This window comes from Strongylocentrotus purpuratus, unplaced genomic scaffold, assembly GCF_000002235.5.
Source record: "Strongylocentrotus purpuratus isolate Spur 01 unplaced genomic scaffold, Spur_5.0 spur5_scaffold_21, whole genome shotgun sequence".
Classification (NCBI taxonomy): Eukaryota; Metazoa; Echinodermata; class Echinoidea; order Camarodonta; family Strongylocentrotidae; genus Strongylocentrotus; species Strongylocentrotus purpuratus.
This window is the reverse complement of record NW_022145607.1, coordinates 1,084,919-1,109,348: the sequence shown is the minus strand read 5'-3', so window position 1 is coordinate 1,109,348 and position 24,430 is coordinate 1,084,919. Positions and strand designations below refer to the sequence as shown.

General features: G+C 38.4%; 2 protein-coding genes across 2 annotated transcripts in view; one reads left to right on the top strand and one right to left on the bottom strand.

The window, feature by feature from the left end:
* Window positions 1-2,435, bottom strand: part of LOC105438949 — a 36,013-nt gene extending 33,578 nt beyond the window's left edge. Inside the window, exon 1 of the mRNA XM_030995047.1 lies at window positions 2,430-2,435. Within this exon, the coding sequence (XP_030850907.1) occupies window positions 2,430-2,435 (6 nt within the window). The remainder of the gene's footprint in view (window positions 1-2,429) is intronic.
* An 8,731-nt stretch (window positions 2,436-11,166) lies between these two features.
* Window positions 11,167-15,766, top strand: LOC115928193. The gene is made up of 2 exons (XM_030995112.1): window positions 11,167-14,032; window positions 15,344-15,766. The coding sequence occupies exons 1-2, from the start codon at window positions 12,545-12,547 to the stop codon at window positions 15,392-15,394; spliced, it is 1,539 nt and encodes a 512-aa protein (XP_030850972.1). The 5' UTR covers window positions 11,167-12,544; the 3' UTR covers window positions 15,395-15,766.
* The last annotated feature ends 8,664 nt before the right edge of the window (window positions 15,767-24,430 follow it).

Genomic DNA, 24,430 nt, shown 5'->3' with positions numbered 1-24,430 from the left:
TAATACGAATCGTCTTCTTTCTCTAATGATTTAATGAAACGTAAAAGCTTCCGCACTTCGCGCAGGTGGGGGGGGGGGGGGACTGAATTCAGACGAGGATTAAGAGTCGAGAACGGTACAACAAAACGCCTTCTTTCTATAATGACTCAATGAAACGTAAAAGCTTCCGTGCCTCGCGGGGGGGAACTGAATTTAGACGAGGATTATTTTCTAGAACGGTACAACGAATCGTCTTGTTTTTCTAATAATTAAATGAAATGTCAAAGCTTCCGCGCTTCGCGCAGGAAGTGGGGGGGGGACTGCATTTAGACAAGGATTAAGAGTCGCGAACGGTACAACGAATCGTCTTCTTTCTCTAATGATTTAATGAAACGTAACAGCTTCCGCGCTTCGCGCGGGAGGGGGGAACTGAATTCAGACGAGGATTATTTTCGAGAACGGTACAACGAATCGTCTTTTTTCTCTGATAATTTAATGAAACGTCAAAGCTTCGGCGCTTTACGGAGGAGGGAGGGGGAAATCGCCCCTCCCTGCACCCCCTCCCCCCCCCCCCCCCCCCACTACGTCAATGCTGGTCACCATTACCGATATTTGGCTCGCATAATTTCAAATTTGGGCCCCCCCCCCCCCTTAAGAAATCCTGGATCCGCGCCTGTGTGCGTAAGCGTGTCTGTGCATGCAACACAAGGAAAAATCGAAGACGTGGATACTTCCCATACAAATGGGAAACAGAAAACGCAAAATAATCAGAATCATTGTCAGTAGAGACATGGCCCCAACGGAAAGTGCAGTTATCTGCGTTTGGTTCATTTGGAAGAAAATTCCTGTGTCTTTGTTTTGACGCACGTGGCACGTGGAGCGATAGTACTCCATCCAAAAATCGGAAGAGCAATTAACGAACATCGCACAGGCTTCTTGTGGTGGTCTTAAAGAGCAGTGTGGCGCCGGACACAGATATACGCGCAACCGTAGCCCACCTTAAACTAACTAAATTTCAAGAGAAGCAGAGAAATCAGACAAACCAATCAAAAAAAGTTTGAGCAAAATCAGATAACTAATAAGAAAGTTATGAACTTTTAATGACATGGAAAACTCTGAAAATCAAAAGACAAATTGGCAAATTACTCATGAGTCTGTGTGACGTCATTGCCTCACTATCTGCTAATTTATGGTTTTCTTTATATTGATAACATATAGGAAACATAATTCCTAACTAAAAGGTTGACCCTTTTTTGATAATTAAAGATATGAAATATATTCGTTACTAAACATTATACAATACACAAATCAAGACAACAAACATACATACAAACAAACAAATAAAATATGTCTTGAATTCAAATGATCATTGCAATTAACCCAAAAGAAATTTCCTATAACTACATTTGAATGCATTTACACTAGCAGAATTATGTATGTAATGAGGAAAAGTATTGCACAGAAACGGTCCTTGGAAAAAAAATATTATGGTTTGGTTTCTTACTGTACAAGTCAATGGTAAATGAAAATTTTGAGCATTTCTAGTATTATAACTATGAATATTAGTATAAGCAATTCGGGAATGGAATCAGGAAGAAGAGTGTAATGATAAATACATTAAAAAAACATCTACTTGTAATAAATATTCATCCCTATATTGCAACATGTTTAATGAGTAAAATATTTGATTGGTACGGGCAAGAAAAGAAGAATGAGTGATAATTATTATTGAACGTTTTTTGTAATTTAAACAATATATCTGGGTGAATGAAAGCAGCATTTCCCCAGACAATAATATAAGTAAAGGTACACAATTGCATAGTATATCATTTGAGACTACTTTTAGGGAGAAATTTCAACCTGAACATGACACCAATACTTCCAGACAATTTGTTGCAAATGTCACCACTATGATTAGAACAAGAGAGGTTATCATCAATAATAACACCCACAAAATTTGCTGAAGAAACTCTCCGATTATTTACTTGACCGACCCGCAACTGCAAAATTACATGCCTTTGTATCCTCCCACCTTGAATATTGTAATTCGTTTTTTTCCCGGTCTTCCTCATTCATACCTACTTCCACTTCAAAGAATTCAGAATACTGCTGCAAGGCTTGATACTCTATCGAGAAAATTTGAGCACATAACCCCAATATTTGCTGAATTTTATACGAAGATATAACGCACGAACAGAGCTCTCCTGTTTTCTTCAGTTTTCTTCAGTTTGCGACCAATTTTATCAACTAATATCTACGATTATCAATATTTGGTGTTCTTTATTGCCCTGTAAACATCTTCACTGTTATTTTAGTTTGGATTTTGGTGATGGATATGGACTTCTTGCCTGTTTTATTTTTAAACGATTTGGAGAGCATATAGCCGAGCAACATTCATCATAGTCCCATGTGCATGGATGTTTTTTTACGTTATCATCGCCGGATCTTACCGACATCCTGAATTGGTAATCTTGCTTTACCTTTTATTCTTGCCTGAATTATTAACTAATTCATTTTATTCAGTGAGATTAAACGTGATCCTGAAAAATTTATAAAACTAAGCCCATCTCCAAATTGAAGACTAATACGTGTTATGGATCCCCTGGCTCTGCGATCATTTCAGATGTAAAATGCCAAAACAAGCAACCATTTCTAGTATAAACATCATCTTGTCTCATTTACTAAAAAATGATATCACTACTGCGGTACTCGACGATGAACTGGTGGATTATCTCACATGTGAATTGGGATCCATATATCTTCACTTAAACTCGGATATTGCCCGTCATTATAGTATTTTAGCCGTAAAAAATGGCCGCCATGACATTGACAGTGCTAAAGTACATGAGCCGATTCTCCATGACAACGGTTGTCAAACGGATTCCTTGTCAAACAGATCCATTGATCATGGCAGCCATGATGTGCTTAAAGCTGATAATCACAGTGTACCACCGAGTCAGCAACAAAGCCAATCGGAAGTTTGTACTCATTCCATCCATCTAATTGAGCCCCAACTATCACAATTGAAGGCTCAGATAGTGTCTATAGGAAAGACCGTTGATGCCCTCATTCAAAACACCACATCAGTGAATCTTGACAATGCAGAGGGGGCAGCAACGCACGACCAGGGGCGTCGCCAAAGGGGGGTGTGGGGGGTGCGACACCCCCCACCTGTCAGGATATTGTCGGTAAAATTGCGCTGCCGTCGGGAAAAAAAGAGAAAAGGGGGAGGGAAAAAAAGAGAGGAAAAGGGAAAGAAAAGAAAAAAGAAAAGGAAAAGAAAAGGAAAAGAAAAGAAAGAAAGGAAAAGAAAGAAAAGGAAGGAAAGAAAGGAAAAGAAAGGAAAGAAAAGAGAAGAAAAAAAGAGAGGGAGGAGAGGAAAGAAAGGAAAAGAAAGAAAAGAAAGAAAAGGAAAAAAAGAAGAAAAAAGAGAGAAAAGTGAAACAAAAGAAACGGGGGATGAAAGAGAGGAGAGAGAGGAGAGGTAAGAGCCTGAGAGAGGAGGAGTGGGTGTAAAAGAGAGAGGGGTTGTTGGGTTGAGTCGTCTCGCCGAGGGAGCAAAAAAGACACGGGTAAATATGTTGCTGTGTCGGGGACAGCTGTGTCGGTATTCTTGCTCAATCCTCGTGTAGGCCTACTATATCAATGCATAAGTTTGAAGTCGGTGAGATGTATATTGTCGGTCGGCCGACAAGTTTTTTCCCCTTCGAACTGTGACTGTTTATCCGCTGTGACGACTTCGAGAGTGGCTACAACTACAATACTTGTATTTTCTCGAAGTTTCACTTTCCTATAATATCAGCTAAAGAAATCAGAGGTTTAAAATTTTCGGGGAAACTAAATTCAAACAAGGATTAAGAGTCAACAACGGTACGACGAATCGTCTTACTTTCTCTATATTTTGATGAAACGCAAAAAACTTCCGCGCTTCGCGCGGGAGGGGAAAACTTCATTTAGACGAGTCGAAAACAGTTCAACGAATCATCTGCTTTCACTAATAATTTAAGGAAACATCATAGCTTCCGCGCTTCGCGCGAGAGGGAGAAACTGAATTCAGATAAATAAAGCTTATTAAGAGTCGAAAACGGTGCAACGAATCGTCTTCTTTCTCTAATAATTTAATGAAACGTCAAAGCTTCCGCGCTTCGCGGTAAAGGTGGAAACTGAATTCAGACAAATAGGGCTTATTAAGAGTCGAAAACGGTACAACGAATCATCTGCTTTCTCTAATAATTTAAGGAAACCTCAAAGCTTCCGCGCTTCGCGCGAGAGGGGAAACTGAATTCAGATAAATAGGGATAAATAAGAGTCGAAAACGGTGCAACGAATCGTCTTCTTTCTCTAATAATTTAATGAAACGTCAAAACTTCCGCGCTTCGCGCGGGAGGGGGAAACTTCATTCAGACAATGATTAAGAGACGAGCACGATACAACGAATCGTCTTCTTTCTCTAATAATTTAATGAAACGTCAAAACTTCCGCGCTTTGCGCGGGAGGGAGAAACTTCATTCAGACAAGGATTAAGAGACGAGCACGGTTCAACGAATCGTCTACTTTCTCTAATAATTTAATGAAACGTCAAAACTTCCGCGCTTCGCGCGGGAGAACTGAATCAGATAAGGATTAAGAGTCGAGAACAGTACAACGAATCGTCTGCTTTTTCTCATAATTTAATGAAACGTCAAAGCTTCCGCGCTTTGCGCGGGAGGGGGAGAAACTGAATTCAGATAAGGATGAACAGTCGAGAACGGTACAATAAATCGTCTTCTTTTCCTAATAATTCAACGGAACGTCTAAGCTTCCGCGCTCCGCGCGGGAGGCCTATCACCCACACCCCCTAATGAGCGCGCAAAAGTGATTCGCTTACTCACCATCGCCCCTCCCTAAAATAAGATCCTAGCTCCGCGCCTGTATTAAAATATATAGCTATGATGCTGACTAAGTTGACGAAATAATTCGTATATTTTATGTCGTCGAGGAAAATGACCATTTGCGCATACGCATGTACTATAGATAATCCATAGGAAAAACAATTTAGCCTTCGGCTCCGGGTTTATAGCGCTAAATTTGTAGATATTGGGACATTTAATTTTGTCGGTAATTGGTGGCTAGTTTTGTCGGTAATCGTTGGCCTCTACACCCCCCCCCCCCCCCCCCCCCCACTGAAAAAGGTCTAGCGACGCCCCTGCGCACGACCCCCTTGCAGTAAACAATGCCTCGTTAAATGACACTATCCAAAACTCCACATCAGTGAATCTTGATAATGCTGAGAGAATAGCCACACACGATCCCGTTGCACTGAACATTGCCTCGTTAAATGACCCTGTTCAGACAACTAATTGCCCAAGTGGTATGTCATTTGATCAGCAGTTAGCCGACTATCACAGTAAAAAGAAGCAACAACATACAGAAATGATGGCCAACTCAAATCCGCCCGATTTAGTACAAATTACCGAGGCTTCCCCCAACAAAGTGGATGTTTTGTTCATAGGAGATTCAATGATTAAGAACATCCAACCATCTAAAATGTCTCAATGGATCAATGTGAAATGCAAATCTTTCCCTGGTGCGAAAATACAGGACGTATCGGAGAGCGTCTATAATCTTTCCAAGGATAACGCACCTAAGGAAGTAATACTACATCTTGGATCAAACAACCTACATTCAGATGATGAGGTCCAAATCGTTACTAAGATCTCGTCACTTTGTGAAGAAATTGTGACGAAGACCGAAGAGTGCAATCACTCTATCAAGCATCATACATCGTCACCCAGAGACACAAAGCCAGCGGAAGAAGGTCGATGCGGTTAACGTACAGCTGAAACTTCTGAACAATGAGAGAGGTTGGAAGTTGGTTGACAACAGCGCCATCTATCCCGATATCCACCTACAGGCCGATGGAGTTATCGAACTAGCGAAAAACATCATACGCCACCTACGTCAGAACTCATCACAACTAGTTGATCATCATTTCCCAGATTATCGCCGCACCAACCATCAGCGGAAAGCAAAGGATCGGATCTTCCCCCGCGACTGGATGGACTCCCTGAACACAGCAAGGAGGCTACTGAACCCGAGTTCGTAGTAGACATCAATGATGTTCATCAACAACGATTAACTTTGACTAACTCTGACGATTTCGATGATAGCAATGAGTTCTCAAAGTCAGTTAATATGAATTGTAGTCTTTGTAAGCATAAATCTTGTAGCAAAAATATACTACTTACGGATGGTAAAGCCCCTCCATTGTCTAAAGGAACGAAATTCCTTCTGTTAAACATTCGCGGACTTGTGAACAAAGTTGACTCTCTTCGTTACATATTGTCGGATAACAAAATTGACCTGCTATGTTTAAACGAAACTTTTTGTGACGATACAATCGGTGATAACGAACTTCTCATAGAAGGCCTACGTATTGAACGTAGAGATAGAAACCGTTCAGGCGGAGGCGTTGCTGTTTATATTGCAGAATCATTGACTTATTTCAGGAGAAACGAATTCGAGGACTCCTCCCTTGAAATCATTTGTCTGCAAGTTCAACTGCCATTTCAAAAGAGTATTATTGTATTTTGTATATACAGTGCGTCCCAGAAAAAACGAAACCGAGAAATATCGATGTTTTATCATAACTTAATCACAACCATAATTAATGAATGATACATATTTGGAAAGCTTAGAGTCTCCTCTTTCAGTTGATGCTATTTCACGCATGAGTGATTAAAAGAAATTTGAAGGAAGGAAACCAAAAAGTAATTTGGCGGGCGGTATCTGAATTTCAAAGAAATTTCTAGAAAGTTCGCTTTCTGCTCTTTCATATGATAACTCAATCAAGAAAAATGAGCCAGGAATAACAAAGTTCTGTTTGTTTAAAGTAGCCCTTACATTTTCATAATTTTAACAAACGAATTCGTTTTCACTGGGTGCCTGCCGTAGCAAAAAGCAGATTTGACAAAAGACTTAACTCCGTTTCGTTGACAATCAGCCATGCATGAAGACTCTCGTCTACGGCTGATTGTCAACGCAACGGAATAGATGCAGAGTCGGTTTCATTATGTATCCTTCTACATGTCTTACAAGGCGATTGTGGTGATATTATAATCAAACTAGATGTATTGAAATATCTCCAAGCAACGAAATACTCCCTCCTCTAAGAAAACATGAATAATGACAATCTTGTCAAGCTATTGTAAGAAGCTTACATGACTAATGACATCGCGGACAGGGTTTCACTTTTTTTTTAAATACTAAAAGTGTTCCCCTTGTTTAAGAAAGGAGATGTTAATTCCATGACTAATTACCGTCCGATATCTAAACTGCCAGCTGTCAGTAAACTTATAGAAAGAATGGTTCACAAGCACCTTTATGACTTTTTAATTCTTAATGATGTATTAACAGAAGTACAGTTTGGGTTCAGACCCGGTCACTCGACAGCCTCAGCACTTGGTGCATCGTTTGGACTGTAAGGTATACCAGGGAGATTTGTATTTTCCTGCAGTACAACGTATAGCAGGAAAATGTTGTATATGCGGATCCTTTTAATGATTACGTAATGGAAGTGGCGAGGCGGTATGGTTTGAATAACTTAGGCAGGTGAAAGTTATTGTATTGAGAAGGAAAGGAATTTTCAGAAAGGCATAGAGAGGGAAGTGGGCGTGGTAGCCATTCTAGCTTTGCACCTACATCAGTACGAGAATACACCCGACGCGGTGGCCTGTACTTATAGCGCGCGAACACATCACACCCAATGGCATACACCCGGTACCCTGCAACACAGTGGAACATTCTAAGAAATTAAAAAATTATCTACAAAATGGACCTCTTGAATCATCTGAGAAGTAACTAACCCTATTCTGATGACTTCAATGAATGTCAAGATAACAATGGCTGCTTTTCCATCCAAAATTAAAACTAGTTTGCAATTAGAAATAGTCAATTTCTCGATAATTTCACAAAATATATTTGCCGCCGCATTCAATATGACGTCATTGACAGCTGATTGGCTAGTTTGGTAGTGACGTCGAACGAGCTATGTTTGTGCTGCAGTGATCGAGCGAGCGAAAATGAGACAATCGGAGCAATATGTGTCACTCTGTGTTAAATATGTACGACTATGTGGTAAACCACGTGATTTGAACCCCACACTGTGACAATACTGTGAACACATAGTTTACACATTGTTCAGTAGTTTGAAGTTTGAAGTTTGAAGTTTTATTTATTCCACATTTTACATAGAAAAACAGTTTATATTCTTTTCTTTTCTATACAGGCGTATATTATTATAAGAATAGATTTCACACAAGAAAAAAAAAATAAAGATTTCAAATCAAATATAATGTACGGAAAATAAGTACGAAATTTCGAAACATGTATATATATAACAGGCTAGGTAGAACAATGTAAAATGTGGGGAGCCTAAATGAAAAGCATAGCTCGTATGTGAATAGGCTCCCATACTGAGTAACACGATATAGTAGGTCTGGATTTAAAAGCTATTTATAGGAAGCGAAAACGGAGTAGTATGGTATGAGTTTCTAAAGACGTACAAGGAGAGTGAATTTGAGAAGAAACGAAAAATAGAAATAAAGAGTAAAGAGAATAATATGATAGTGATAAGTAGGAGAAGGTGAAGAAGGGAAGAAAGAGGAAAAAGAGGAATACGAAAAAGAAGTAGAAGAATAAGAGAAAGCAAATTGATGAAATCAATGGCATTGTAAAATAACAAAAAACAAAGTCTGTATAACCACCTGTACGACCACCTGTACGATCCAGCGCGACATCAACATTACTTTCATACATACTTACTTAAAAGGAAACACCTGAGCTTTCGTTTAAATAAATTAATGGAGGGGCTTTCAACTAGTTCATTATTCAGGCTGTTCCAGAACTTGGGTCCAGTAAAAATAATTGTTTTGTTAGCAAAAACGGTGCGAGTTCGAGGGAGATGAAAATGGTTTGACTGTCTAGTAGGGTAAGAATGTATAGTATTATTGCGTTGAAAAAGGGGGACGAAAGCATCTGGTAAATTATCTTTTGATAGTTCATACATAAATATTCAAATATAATATAAGTGCAAGTCAGATATTTTAAGAATATTACAAATATAGAAAAGCATATTTGTATGGGCAAGAAAACCAACATTATTTATTATTCTAACAGCCCGTCTTTGTACAACATTAACTTTGTCCATAAAGGTTATAGAGCTATTTCCCCATGCGAGTATACAATAATTAAGATAAGGCAAGATCAAGGTAGAAGAGAGCGTGACATGAGGAGGTACAAAAGGTTTCAACTTATTCATTACACCGGAGTACCTTGACAACAGCTTACATAAACAGTTGATGTGAACTTTCCATGTTAGTTTACTGTCTATGTAGACACCTAAGAATTTGGTTGATTCAACCTGGTTGATAGTTACGTTATTGATTTTGATATGAACTGGTAAGGATGATACACAATTACTGAATAGCATGAAATATGTTTTATTCATATTAAGCGACAATTTATTTGCTTGGATCCATTTAAAAACGCAATTCAATTCGGTGTTTACAGTGTTTAGAAGTGTTTCTGGGTTTTTGTGAGAACAAAATAAATTGGAGTCAGCCGCGAAAAGAATAAATGATAAGATTTCAGAAGAGTTTTTGAGATCATTGATGTATAAAATAAAAAGGAGCGGACCTAATAAGGACCCTGCCCGGCCCCCACTCAGTGTTATTTAGGGTACGCATATGCGTGTTCCAACCGACCCCCCCCCCCTTTTCAGCAAAAGTCCGGTGTGTAAAGTCAATACGGCTCGACCTTTTTCTTTTGTATACGAGCCTTTTTCAGCACCCCCCCCCCCCCCCCTTTTCAGCAAAAGTCCGGTGTGTAAAGTCCATACGGGTAGACCTTTTTCTTTTGTTACGAAAAGGACATTTTGGCAACACGCATGCGGTCATTTCGAAACCTGAGTGGGGGGGGGGGGGCCGGGGGACCCTGTGGTAAATATGTGTCACTCTGTGTTAAATATGACCGATCATGTAGTAAACCAAACCCCACACTGTGACAATACTGTGAACACAGAGTTTACACAAAGTGCAGTACATACCACCCTGTGGTAGGTATGTGTCACTCTGTGCTAAATGTGTACGACTATGTGGTAAACCACGTGATATGAACCTCACACTGTGACAATACTGTGAACACAGAGTTAACACAAGGTTCAATACATATACCACTGTGGTAAATATGTGGTACTCTGTTTTTAGTATGTAAGTTTACGTGGATAATATGTGGTAAACCACATGGTCTGAAACTCCACACTGTGACAACGATGTGAACACATAATGTTCACACAGTTTACACATAGTTGGCTATTACCATTTTTTGGTCAATTTAGAGATTTTCTGAAAAATCAGAGGCTGGAATATTAAAGTAGAGGTGTATTGAAAGGCTATGTTAGTTGGGTTAGAGTGGCCCTTTAAGACACCTTCGATCATCATCAACCTTGCAGTAAACTCTTGGACCTCGTACTGTTACAAAATATGGCGATCGAGCTTTTTCAGTGATTGCCCCTATCCTTTGGAATAAATTACCAGCGCATATTCATAATACTCATTCTCTTGACCAGTTTAAGTCCTTGCTGAAAACGCACCTTTTTAATTCATAAATTATATTATACACGGGCGCAGTTGTGAGTCGGTCCTAGGAGGTGTACACCATCTTGTTCCTTGTTTGTTTGATCTTTTGTTTGATCTCATTTTCATTTTTATTATTATATATGCATGTTCTATTGAATAAAGAACAGATTTATAATTTGTGTGTTTATTATGAATTTTGGTTGGTAATTTTTAGTCAGACAATGGTGCGCTTAGAAACATCCGTATTAAGCGCCTAATAAATGTTGTGTATTATTATTATTATTATTTACATTACCAAGTTTGATTGTTATTGAATCTTTATTTAGTTTCTTCTTTTTTTATACGTACACTGTGGCTCATATAGATGGAATATTTTTGTTTTACCCCAATTTATGGAATTATTTTTAAAATGATTTAAAAATAATAGATCTAGATAAAAGTATACATTCTCAGATTTTATTGATTAATAATTTGCAAATGTGTGTTTTGCGTGACTGCTAGAGCATGTGTATGCTATAATTGCGTGACTAATACAACACATCACATCGACACGGTTTTGATCCTGGGGCCTGTCAGGAAAGAAATTTATTTGTTTCGCTCTCTGGTCTGGAGTGTTCTTTGTTAAAGTCAGGTGAAGATGTTAAGGTCAGATGTTTTCTTTTCAGGCCAAGATGTATTGTTCCCTATGAATAGGCCTGGGGGAAGTCATTAATTCAGTGTACATGTTTTATCTGTTGTTTAGCACACATTTAGGAAGCCTCTTTTTAATACAAGTATTTTCCTTTGTAAGATCATTTCCTCTCCAAATATTTGTAGTCATGTTTTTAGAATTTACTTAGTAACCGTAGGGTATATTAAGAGGTGGATTTTCTGAAATCGAGGAGAACCACCTAAGCTATAATAGACTAAACGTCATGTTAGTCGGCAGTTAAAGTCAATATCTGAGGGTAATTCCACGTCGGGACGAGAGGCTAGCTCAACTGCCACCCGGTTCTCCATATCTTTCGTCGGGGGCTAGCTCTTGTCTGGGATCGGGACACACACCATCGTATCTCAGTCTGCGGAGGCCAAGAATCCGGAGCGACTACCGGGGCCAAGTGGAGCAAAGACACCGTCTGCGGAGGCCAGGGCCAAGTGGACGACACGAGCTGTGACCGGCGTCGATGTCAGACGGGAAACTACCCATCCAGAATTATTTTTGTTAAAGATAAGTTTATTTACATACTGTATTATTGTTGAAGCCAAAACAAAGTCTGTGAAACAGGAGAAATGATTGGAAATTAAACATTACAATTTAACTTTAATTAACAAGCTCTATTTCCCTTTATTTTGTGTGTCCGTAGCAATAATAAAAAATAAAAAAAAGTCTCTCACGTGACAATTTGGAGGTCCCACCGAGACATTGCTACTTATAAATAATTTCAAAAAGGGAATTAGATATTTCTCCCCCTCTTTTCCCCGCATACGAATTTGATGTGTAATTGATGTTTGGGGTTGAAATACAGGTTAAAAGAAATTATCAATGCTAGGTTGATAAAAGCAATAATGTCAAGAGTTTAGTGGATTCTCCCCAAGGTTAAGCCCTTGGTAACGCCTATAGGCTAGGATAGTGCTTAGGCGGGTTGTGCATTATGCATGATATTTTGCTCGATTAGAGATTCCAGGTTTGAACTACTATAGGCTTTGAATGTTCATGTTGTGAAGTTGACCGGTGTTTCGCATGGTTGAAATTTGTGTTCTCGTTAGGAGAAATTCTAGTGTGCTTGTTAGAAGGCACTAGGGGTTAATTGTCTGGTGTGAAGCGGACCGGTGTTTCGCATGGTTGAATTAATTGTATGCTCATTGGGAGATACATTCTAGTGTGCTTGTTAGAAGGCACTAGGGGTTGGCATTTGTTGCCGGTGTTAAAGCCTAGGTTTTTGTAGTTTTGGAATCGTTGTTTAGTCGCTATGGCTAGTGTCGAGCAAATTAAAGAGTTTTCTACTTTAGGTAGGGAAATAGGTCTTAGTGGAGGCGGGTTGAGTAGTTTCGTTTCTGAACGCTGTCAGGCGGTAGAAAGAGAAAGAGAGCGTGAACATGAGCTCAAGTTAGCACAGTTGCGTAAGGATGAAGGAAATAATGTAGCTCAGTTAGGTGGGGTTAAACTTGTTGTCGGTCAATTTGATGATGCCCACGATAAATTTGATGCTTACATTACCAAGTTTGAAATGATCCTGAAAAGTCAAAAAATCCCTAATGACGTGTGGGTACTACATCTAATCTCTAATTTGAAAGGGAAGGCCTTAGATGTAGTGAATAGGATGAGTACAGATGATCGCCAGAAATATACCGTGGTTAAGAGTGAGTTAATGCAATCTTATAATCTCACTGAGGAGGGGTATAGGCGTAGTTTCAGATCTGTTAGGCCTTTGAATTCAGAACGCCCAAAACAGTTTGCTAATCGGATGAAAGGTCATTTTGATAATTGGATAGGTGCGTCTAAGATAGACAATAGTAGGGCTGCTTTTGAGGATCTGATGTTGCGAGAGCAATTTTTGATTGATTGTCCAAAAGAGGTTGCTAGGTTCATCGGGGAACGGAAATGCACGAAGTTTGACGAGGCAGTGGAGTGTGCAGAGGTTTATGTTAGTGCACACGGACCTCATGTTTTCTTTGGTGGAGAGGAATCCGAAAGAAGCCGATCAGATCCGGAAGGGGGTAGTAAGGGCCCTAATCAAGTAGATAAGACTAATGCAAAATTGGGCGAGGTTCAAGCTAGGGCAAAGAAAGTGGAAGGTAGTAAGCCCTTCCAAAAGAAGGGGTGTTATATGTGTGGGAATCCCAATCACATGAAGAGGGAGTGTCCCCTGTTAGTGAAGTCTATGGCGGCTCAGGGTATGATGTTGTTAGGGGGTGATGAAGTCCCCGGGGTAGATGCTGTTCATAATAAGCCTAATGAGGGTGAGATTGAATCTGAGGCCGTAGAGTTGACAGCAGCTTGCATTGCTGAGTGGGTGGTCGATAGTGAAGTCATTGAAGAGGTTGGAATGGCTTACGATGATATTGAGGCGATGGTCAATGATATGCCTGTCGTGTCTGGGAGGTTGATGCCTGGGAATGTTCCCGTTTCCGTGCTACGCGATTCAGGTTGTAGTACTTGTGTTGTGAGAGAAGCGTTAGTTAGGAAAGAGCAATTCACAGGTCGTCATGTTAGAGTCAGGTTAATTGATGAAACGATAAGGCGTTTCCCCTTGGCAAGAATCGTTGTTGATTCGCCTTATTTCGAAGGAGAGGTTGTGGCAGTGTGTATGCCTAAATGTTTGAATGATGTAATCATTGGTAATGTGAGAGGGGCTCGTCCACCAAAAGAGCCTAATATCCATTGGGTTCCTAAGGCTGACATAGAGGTCACGCCGGAGGTCGTGCCGGAGGTCACTGGTTTGGAAGATTCGAAGTTGGAGAGAGAATTTTCAGATGAGTTGAAGTCTACCGCTGAGGGCGTTGGTTCTGATGAGGGCGGTATTAGATTACAAGCTGTTCAGACCAGGGCTGACCTCATGAGCAGACTATTGTAAAATATAGTGAAATTGTTGTAAAGGCGAATAACCAAACAAGGAAAAATTTATAATGATCCATTTTATTTGTATGTGTTTATGCTGTATAGCAAATGACTACTGAAGCTTTCTCATTTCTTTCAGGAAAACAGGAACCAGCAAATCGCGGTCGCCGTTATGTTTAGTTGGTTAAGCTTTAGTTACGTTAAGGAAACATTGTCTGTTAGGGCTTAGTTGTAAATTAGTATAGGTTAGTTTAGGGCCGTTAGGATGTAGTTAGGTTGCTTTAAGATTGTGAACGTAGTTTAAGAAACAAGCTTCATGATTTTATGATAAAAAAATACATATACCATAATCAAGACAAGCATGAAAAGTTGTTATCGGTTGAATGTTATATGCAAGAAATGAATCAATATAGTGCATTTCAGATGACAGTTTGGTTATAGTGAATATAGAAAAGTTGCTTAATAACTGCAAAAGTAAATTCAGAGTGCAAACATAGATTGAGCAATCTGAATTTATATTGCCCGTTTCATAATCTCTTGTCTTTTTAATATGCTTATACTTTTTAGAAAATGATCAAACAAAATAATGATACATATTTCATACCAGGAGTATGATTTCCTAATCATATTCAAAAGAAAATGTAAGCCATGTTTTTCATGGAGAGACAGAACTCATAGCATAACAGTCAAACTTGCTTTAAACACGGGTTTGGATGCTGTGGTTTATAGTTCTTTGGTTTTTATACATACATGTACTGTAAAAAAAAAGAGAATTGAATCATTAGTGTTTCCAGTAGGATATGTATGTTATATTCTTATTCTTAAAAAGCTTTTCAAATAAATGTTTTTATAGTGGATATAAGTTAGATCCCCTAATTATATCTTAAGGTTGGGGATATTGTCAGGAAAGAAATTTATTTGTTTCGCTCTCTGGTCTGGAGTGTTCTTTGTTAAAGTCAGGTGAAGATGTTAAGGTCAGATGTTTTCTTTTCAGGCCAAGATGTATTGTTCCCTATGAATAGGCCTGGGGGAAGTCATTAATTCAGTGTACATGTTTTATCTGTTGTTTAGCACACATTTAGGAAGCCTCTTTTTAATACAAGTATTTTCCTTTGAAAGATCATTTCCTCTCCAAATATTTGTAGTCATGTTTTTAGAATTTACTTAGTAACCGCAGGGTATATTAAGAGGTGGATTTTCTGAAATCGAGGAGAACCACCTAAGCTATAATAGACTAAACGTCATGTTAGTCGGCAGTTAAAGTCAATATCTGAGGGTAATTCCACGTCGGGACGAGAGGCTAGCTCAACTGCCACCCGGTTCTCCATATCTTTCGTCGGGGGCTAGCTCTTGTCTGGGATCGGGACACACACCATCGTATCTCAGTCTGCGGAGGCCAAGAATCCGGAGCGACTACCGGGGCCAAGTGGAGCAAAGACACCGTCTGCGGAGGCCAGGGCCAAGTGGACGACACGAGCTGTGACCGGCGTCGATGTCAGACGGGAAACTACCCATCCAGAATTATTTTTGTTAAAGATAAGTTTATTTACATACTGTATTATTGTTGAAGCCAAAACAAAGTCTGTGAAACAGGAGAAATGATTGGAAATTAAACATTACAATTTAACTTTAATTAACAAGCTCTATTTCCCTTTATTTTATGTGTCCGTAGCAATCATAAAAAATTAAAAAAAAGTCTCTCACGTGACAGGGCCTCACAGTTACAAGGCCATTGCTTTGTCACTGAACCATGACTGTACGTAGTGGGGGCTAGGGTAGGGGGCAGTTTCCATAAATAAACAAAAAAACAGAAAATGCAATAATTTTTCAATAATTTATTGCATTTTACCCCGGTTCCCAACATAACAAAATCTTCTGTGTGCCCATGCCTTGAGCCACAATGCATGGCTCATAACTGTTGTCGGTTACGTTTATAGTACCTTTCGCTAAGTTTCGTCTTGTTTTGGAAGGAAAACATTCATAAAAGGACACATTTTGTGAAAATATCATCGTCAGAGAGATATCAGAGAGACATCAATGTATTGATTTGGAAATTAACTGGAAATTTTACTCGATTGGAAAGATACTCACTCCGGAAAAGTGTTTTGAGTTTGTGCTGTTGCATTGCGATTACACTCCGTTCGAATGATTGGATATCACCATAGTCCCACCTGTGTAATCATTGAAACTACACTCCCAAATGGGGAATATTGACGTCATTGAAACTGAGATAGGCCGATGAAATGCTGATATTGGTGAGAAAGTTATTTGACAATATATTCTTTTTCTACTTGAACTATGAACGTATACCGTGAAATATGGCTAAGCAACTTAAGATGAACACATGTAAGAGTATACCAGGACATCCGAACTTTAAATACAAGTTGCCCAAATATATTACCAAATCAAGCTTATCAATAGCTATTTCCCACCTTCGCATCTCGTACCTTACCCAAGGAAGGGACACTAATGAAACTGAATTCATTGAATGTGAATTGTGCCGCATTCTCCCAAATTTAGAGGAAAATATCTCCAAACACTTTGCCCTGACAGTTGGTATTAATGAAAACTTATTATCTGATGTTTACATTGGAAACGAGGAAGAAGACAGCCATGTTGAACAAGATGATAGTTTGACCAATAAGCCGCAAACAATAGAATGCCCGATAGAGATCGACGTTCATGAAAGCCCTCTATGCATTTGGTGTGGATCGCCTACAGAGAGCGATTATGATAAGCCCCTGTGTGAACGATGCGTGGCAATTCCAGAGAGACTGGATGCTATTGAATGCCAACTATCCTTAATCGACATCAAAAAGAGTGTCCAAGTTAATCCAACTCCAGAATCGAGTAGTGAAAAGTTTGAATGCGAGAACATAATCAAGCGGAACATGGATAATGAGAAGAGCTCCTCTAATGTTAGTGAATGTCAACCGAAAGCGAAAGAGAAAGAGATAAACACTGACCCTCCTACCCGGGAACGAGAGGTAAATGACCCCGTAGCCACCGACAGCAGAGAAACAGTGAACGAGCATGAGCCTCAGAAAACAATTGAAAATCTACAGATGGGAACAAATGGAAATGACCAAACTCCGAACAAAACCACAATAACACTGACTCATCAACTTCAAGACTATAAGAATAAACAGAGTAAACTCTTCAAGAGCAAACAAAAGGCTGAAGTATTGTTAATCGGAGACTCAATGCTTCGTAGAATAAACCCCTTAAAACTGTCTCGCTCCAAACGAATATCCTGTAAAACACTCCCCGGAGCGAAAGCTGAAGACATATGTGAAATTGCAACACAAATTGCCAAAGATCAAGCAGTTTCAGAAGTCATCATTCACGTCGGGACAAATAGTCTAAGAGACAGTCAACCCGATGTGATAGCTACAATGATTGAATCTACAGGATTACACCTCATTAGATCCTGTCCATCGGTACAGATTATAACTATCAGCTCCATTGTACCTAGAAATGAGGGATCTACAGTAGATATGAAGCTACAAGAGACCAACGATCGCCTGTATGGTCTCAAGGCAAAGCATGGATGGCGCTACATAGACAACGCAAACATCAACTCCAAGTACCATATTGGATATGATGGTGTCCATTTAAACGACGAAGGTGTGAGGATGTTTGCACGGAATCTCATCGGCCACGTACGAGGTATCCGCCAGCCTCGTTATCGGGAGACTTCGGTTGGTCTTTACCATGCCTTTGACCAGGATTTCCCAGAATTAACAACTTCGAGAACGACATATCCACTCTACAGGCAAATGAATGATGATCTACAACATACGATGACAGCTGCTGAATATGATGATGATGGTCACTATGATTCCCTACCACATCAGAGTTTGGCTCATCAGTATCCTCTCTACAGTGATGCAGTGAAGCGTGACGAATACCATCGACAAGGCTCCTCCAGCACATACTTTGGATGTTACAACTGTGGTGAATACAACCATTCTCGATCAACCTGCCGATATGATACGGTAATACAATGTCACAAGTGTAATAACTACGGCCATAAAGCTAAATACTGTTCAGAAATAAACCAAATTTAACATAATGGCCAAGAAGTGTGCGCCGATAATAACACTCTTCAGTTAAACGACCATGTAGTCCATAATATCCTAGATTTGAAGCAAATGACTGAATTTTCTTTTATTCGTAGTGATGACAACAATGAAGAAGACACTAATGACGACGATATCAGCGATTTTGATGGTAATATTGAAACTGGCTTCGATGACAACGAGGCAAACTTCAGTGAAGAAATAGAATTAGACTTTGACGATGGAGGTGACTTCGATGAAATTGATGCCAGTGAATCCGATTTTGCTGACAAAAACGAAATAGACATTAATATTGGCAATGTATATGACTCTGATTTAGATACTTGTACATGTAGTCCGGGAACGGAAAAAACCAAATTGTTGCCTAAAAATATTAAAGATAATTGTCTGAGAATAAAAAAGAAGCATGGAATAAGAATAGCTCAATTAAACATTAGAACTCTGTTATCTAATATTGACAATCTTCAATTGATGGTTAATGATTTTAAATTTGATCTTATTGCATTAAATGAAACAAGATTAAGCAGTGAAATAAAGGACGTGCAAATAGGTATACATGATTACTGTATTTATAGGAAAGACCGTAATAAGAATGGCGGAGGGGTTGCAATATACGTTAATGAAAATAAACTTAGCCACAAACTAAGATCAGATCTTCTGGTAAATGATATCGAACTTGTTGCTGTTGAAGTGAAGCAACCTATGTCTTCACCTATGATCGTTTTAGCTTGGTATAGACCCCCTGGAACAAGTATCGAACTATTTAAAGCCATTGAGAATATTTTGTTAAAAATTGACGAGGAACGAAAGGATATCATATTTTTAGGAGATTTCAATTGCAATATACTTGCAGACCCTTTATCGTGCTACACAAAACGATTACTTGAAATTTGCCAAAATTATTCTCTAAGCCAAATGATCAAAGAACCCACGAGGGTAACACCGCTTTCATCTACCCTTATTGATTTAATTTATACTTCTAACTGTGAGAAAGTGGTTGAAAGTGGCGTCATTCATTTAGGAATAAGTGACCACTCACTTGTATATATTGTATGGGGTCGAGTTCGCAAATCATTTCCTAACCATGTTTATAGGACATATAGAACTTATAAGAATTTCAATGTAAATGACTTTTGTGACGATCTAGGAAACATTGATTGGCAAAGTGTTTTTACATGTACTGATGCCGATTCTTCGCTACATGAATTCCAGACAAAGTTTTCAACATTATGTAATTTACATGCTCCGGTCAGAAAAAGTCGTGTAAAAAAAGATCGGAAACCCTGGATAAATGCTGAAATAATTAATCTTATTCATGAAAGGGATAAGTTGAAAGAAACTGCAACGCGAAATAATACTCGTGAGAATTGGAAAGCATTCCGAAAAAGCAAGAATCACGTTATTTATAGTATAAGAACGAACAAAAGAAAAACATTTCAAAAGAATATTAAAGACTCGCAGGGTAATGTTAAGAAAACATGGAAAAATCTTAACATGCTGATACCACGCAAGAATAAAAATGTGAAAATTCAATATTTAAAAATTGATGGAGAAGAAATTCATGACACGAAAACAATTTCACAAAAATTGAATGAATTCTTTGTCAAAATAGGTCCTTCACTTGCTAGTGTCATTCAATGTACGAGGCACATAAATGCAATCAATAATGTTATGCTATTCTCACCGCATACGCTGACAAATATCTTTCAAATTATCCCAGTAACCATAGATGAAGTGAAAAAACAATTGTTGAAACTATCAAATGACAAAGCAATGGGATGTGATATGATACCGATGAAACTGATTAAGCTGGCAATTTCCAGTATTAATGAACCTTTAACACATGTTATAAATACCTCTATTACTACTGGATGTGTCCCTATCGAATGGAAAAAGGCAAGAGTAAGTGCTTTACATAAAGGTGGAACAAATGAACCCACAAATTTTAGACCGATATCGATACTGCCAATACTTTCGAAAGTACTAGAACGGGTAGTGTTCGATCAGTTATATGACTATCTGAATAGTAATAATCTAATCAATGTATATCAATCTGGCTTCCGGCCACTGCACTCAACAGCCACTGCATTGCTGAATTCGACAGATGAATGGCTGAAAAGCTTCGAACAAGGCAAAGTGGTGTGCTCTGTAATGATAGATTTGAAGAAAGCCTTCGACACAGTTGATTTTGATTTACTAATTGAAAAATTAAAATATTATGGTATTGGACAACACACACTTAATTGGTTCACAAGTTATCTGTATGAGAGATACCAAAAAACCACAGTCCATGGTATATCATCTGAGTTTTTACCTATTCAATCTGGAATTCCACAAGGGTCCATCCTTGGACCTCTTCTCTTTATTATGCACATCAACGATTTACCCTTAGTACTAAAAAATTGTAAAATAAATATGTATGCTGATGACACTATTTTATATTATGCTAGTAATGACTTTTCTGAACTGGAAAACAAAGTAAACGAAGATTTAGTAAATGTGAAAAAATGGCTTGATGTCAATAAGTTAAGTTTAAATATAAATAAAACAGAATACATTGTACTAGGAACAAAAAATCGTCTTAAACTAGCACGTAATACAAATTTGAATATTAACATAGATGGAACCCCTCTGAAAAGAGTTACTACATGCAAACATTTGGGAGTGATTGTGGATGAAACTTTATCATGGACAGACCATATTAAATCTGTACAAAAGAAATGTAGTAGTGGATTGTATATGTTAAAATCAATACGTAATATTGTTGGTAAAGATACATTGAAATTAGTATATAATGCATTGATTTTATCCCACCTCTCCTATTGTGATGTAATATGGGGAAACTGTGGAAAGTGCCTTCAAAATGATCTCCAGAAACTTCAAAATCGGGCAGCTCGAATAATAAATGATACCCCTTGGGATTCATCGGGAAGCTACAACCTTAATAAACTTGGATGGGATACGCTTGAACAGAAAAGGAAGGAAAATATCGCTTTAATGACTTTCAATATACTTAATAAAAAAGCTCCTTCTTATTTAATTGATAAATTTTCGTTCAGAGAAAGACCACATAATACGAGAAGTGGCAATCTATGTATTAAGACAATCCAGCCTAAAACGGATAGTACCAAACGCACATTTGTGTACAGAGGCGCTTGCCTATGGAACTCACTACCACACGAAGTGCAAGCTGCACAAACCAAGTACAGTTTCACAACAGGTCTCAAAAGAATAACAAATTTATAATAATATACAATATACTATGCTCAAATATGTCTATGAACTTTCGAATGTTTCCTTTTTATTTTTGATGTGTCCATTTTTGTGTTGTTTGAATTTATATTGTTGTGTATGCATCTGCTCAGGTATTTTTAAATTTCCATATGATGTAATATAATTTCATTTCATTTTATCCGAAAATGATTAAATAATATATCTTTTATCTGCTGTGCTTGTTATTCTAATTCACTTTTAAGTGTTTTTTTACTGACTTAAATAAAATAAAATTGTAATCATATCCTTAATTGTAATAATGCAGTATCTTGACCAGCCACATTTGATTTTTTTTTTTTTTAATATTTTTTTTTTTTTTTTTTTAATACATCATTTCTGGCAGTTTATATGCACTAGTAACAATTTGTATTACCTATTTTAATTTGAATTATATTTACAGTACTCTTGTTTGGACACTCATGATTATTGTTATCAATATACATATACTTTTTCGGCAGTACTATTCTATCGTTATATTGTTAGATATTTATCTTGATTATTTATTGTTTGTTTTAAATATGTCATTGATGTACCATTATCATTTTTATGTTAATTCGATGTATTTACATTGTGTCACACGGCCCCAATGGAAATCAGTCTTGTAACTGTTTGGGCTTTTTTAACCGTGTATAAATAAAGATATCAATTCAATTCAAAAATTCAATTCAAATTCAATTCAAATTCAATTCAATTCAAGTGCCCTTTTGTGGGGCATTAATCCTCATTACTGTCATTTATGACTTAAGGGCGTAGGTCCCCTATTTGATAAGCATAGTAGCATACACATGCTCTAGCAGTCACGCAAAACACACATTGTCAAATTATTATTCAATACAATCTGAGAATGTATAATATTATGTAGATCTATTATTTTTAAATTATTTGTAAAATAATTCCATAAATTGGGGTAAAACAAAAATATTCCAACTTTATGAGCGACAGTGTATATTGACCTCATTATTTTTTTAACATGTTATATTGAATCATCTACTCTAATGAGTTGAGCATCTTTAATAGCGAAAACAAAAATATATTTCAAATCCAAAATAACGAAAATTACAACTTACACTTACAATTTTTGTAAAAGAGTTCTCGTTATGTTTAATACTCTCATTAAAATTTTAACGTGGAAGCTTACCGTTTGCTTAATTCTCTGCTATGTCAAAAAGTACACGATGAAACGGGCCTCTTTTCCCTCATCAGCAGTGTTGACTGTGTTTAATAACTAAATGCATCCCAGCTACCAAGGTTCACGTGTATCTTGATCAATTTTCAGTCAAAGTAACAGGTAACAACTCACTTGAAAGGTTTGTTCTTGAACGTGTGATGAAGAAACACTATGGCCCGAATTCACAAAGGAGGTTTGTCGACAAACTTAGGTTTATGTGCGTCATTTGACGCATTTCGATGCGTTTCGACCAAGGTGACTTAGATAATGGAAAGCACAGCGGTGCATAAATCTACTTAGACTTAGTACAGAGAGGTGGTGTAGTGTGTGTGTGTGTGTGTATTATCTCTTGGCGTACTCCAAAACGAAACCTTCCACATAAAATGTCATCGTCATCGTCATATAGCCATGACAGCATATATTTCAATGCATATGTATTGCTTATAGTCAGTCGGTAAAGACTATTTGTTATGCAAATCATATACTTCGCCCGGGCTAGCTGTATGGAAATAGTCTTATTCATGCGTAGGCAATTTACCCCGGGGTAAAGGTCGTGTTAAGAGCCAGACGGGGTAAATATGGTGAGGTAGGTGTAAAGGGCGGAGTAGTGACCGTCTGATCATGAATGATGGTCGCGTTAGCTACGCCTACCTTTACCCAGAGGTGGCGCTCCAGGGGGGAAGGGGACAGTGCCCCCCCCCCCCCACTTGTTCAAGTACCCACAAAAGTGCCCTTTTTAAATAGGAAATGTGCCCCTTTCCCTTCTCATAAATACCCCTTTTCATCTATAAAAACAGTTCCCTTTCATTCTCATAAGTACCCCTTTTCATCTCTTGTAAATGACGCTATTCAATTCTGAGAGATACTCGTTTTACTTTGACAAGTGTCCCTTCCCTTTTTTATAATTACCGCTTTTCATCTTTGATATTGTGCACCGTTTATGTTAACATGTGCCTCTTTTTCTTTTTAATAAGAGCCACTTCCCCCTTCTCATAAAAGCCCTCTTTCACCTCCGATAAATGCCCTTAAAATCTGATCGGTGCCCCTTTTCTTTCAACAAATGCACATTTCCCTTTATCATTAGTGCCCCTTTTTCATTCTCAAAAGTGCCTCTTTTCATGTATGGTCAGTGCCCCTTTTCACCTCTGATAATTACTCTTTTAACAATCATATGTGCCCCTTTTCCTTTCTAATAAGGAACCTATCCTTCTTTTTTATAAATGCTCCTTTTCACTTCTTATAAATGCCCCTATCAAAATCTGATGGGTGCCTCTTTTCCGACCGTAATTGAATGTGGTGGTGGTTATTTTACCTGACTTCTAAGAGAGCATAAATGCTTGTAAGTAAGCAACCAGACGGCCGACGGCTTTAGGTCCTCTCCGAGGGACCTGGTAATGAGGATTAATGCCATATGACCGCGTCACACTGTCCCGAAGTTGACATAAGATGGACACAACATGAAGGAAATTTGAACTTCGCACGAAGATGGCCCCGAACTTGGTCAACAGCCAACCAACAGCCGAAGCAAGTACGATACCTACAGAAGGTCACACGATGGCACCCGAACCACACACGAAGGCAACACGAAGATGTGAACTTGTAACAAGAAGTGTACCGCAGGCCACACGAAGGCCACACAATGGTTACACGACGTCGTATCGAGAGTACGATGCGTTCCAACTAGGTCACGAAGGCGTCACGTGACCTCCCGATGGTATAAAACCTTCGACCGATGGTGGGAAAGTCAATTGCTGATCGGAAATTAATGATGCTC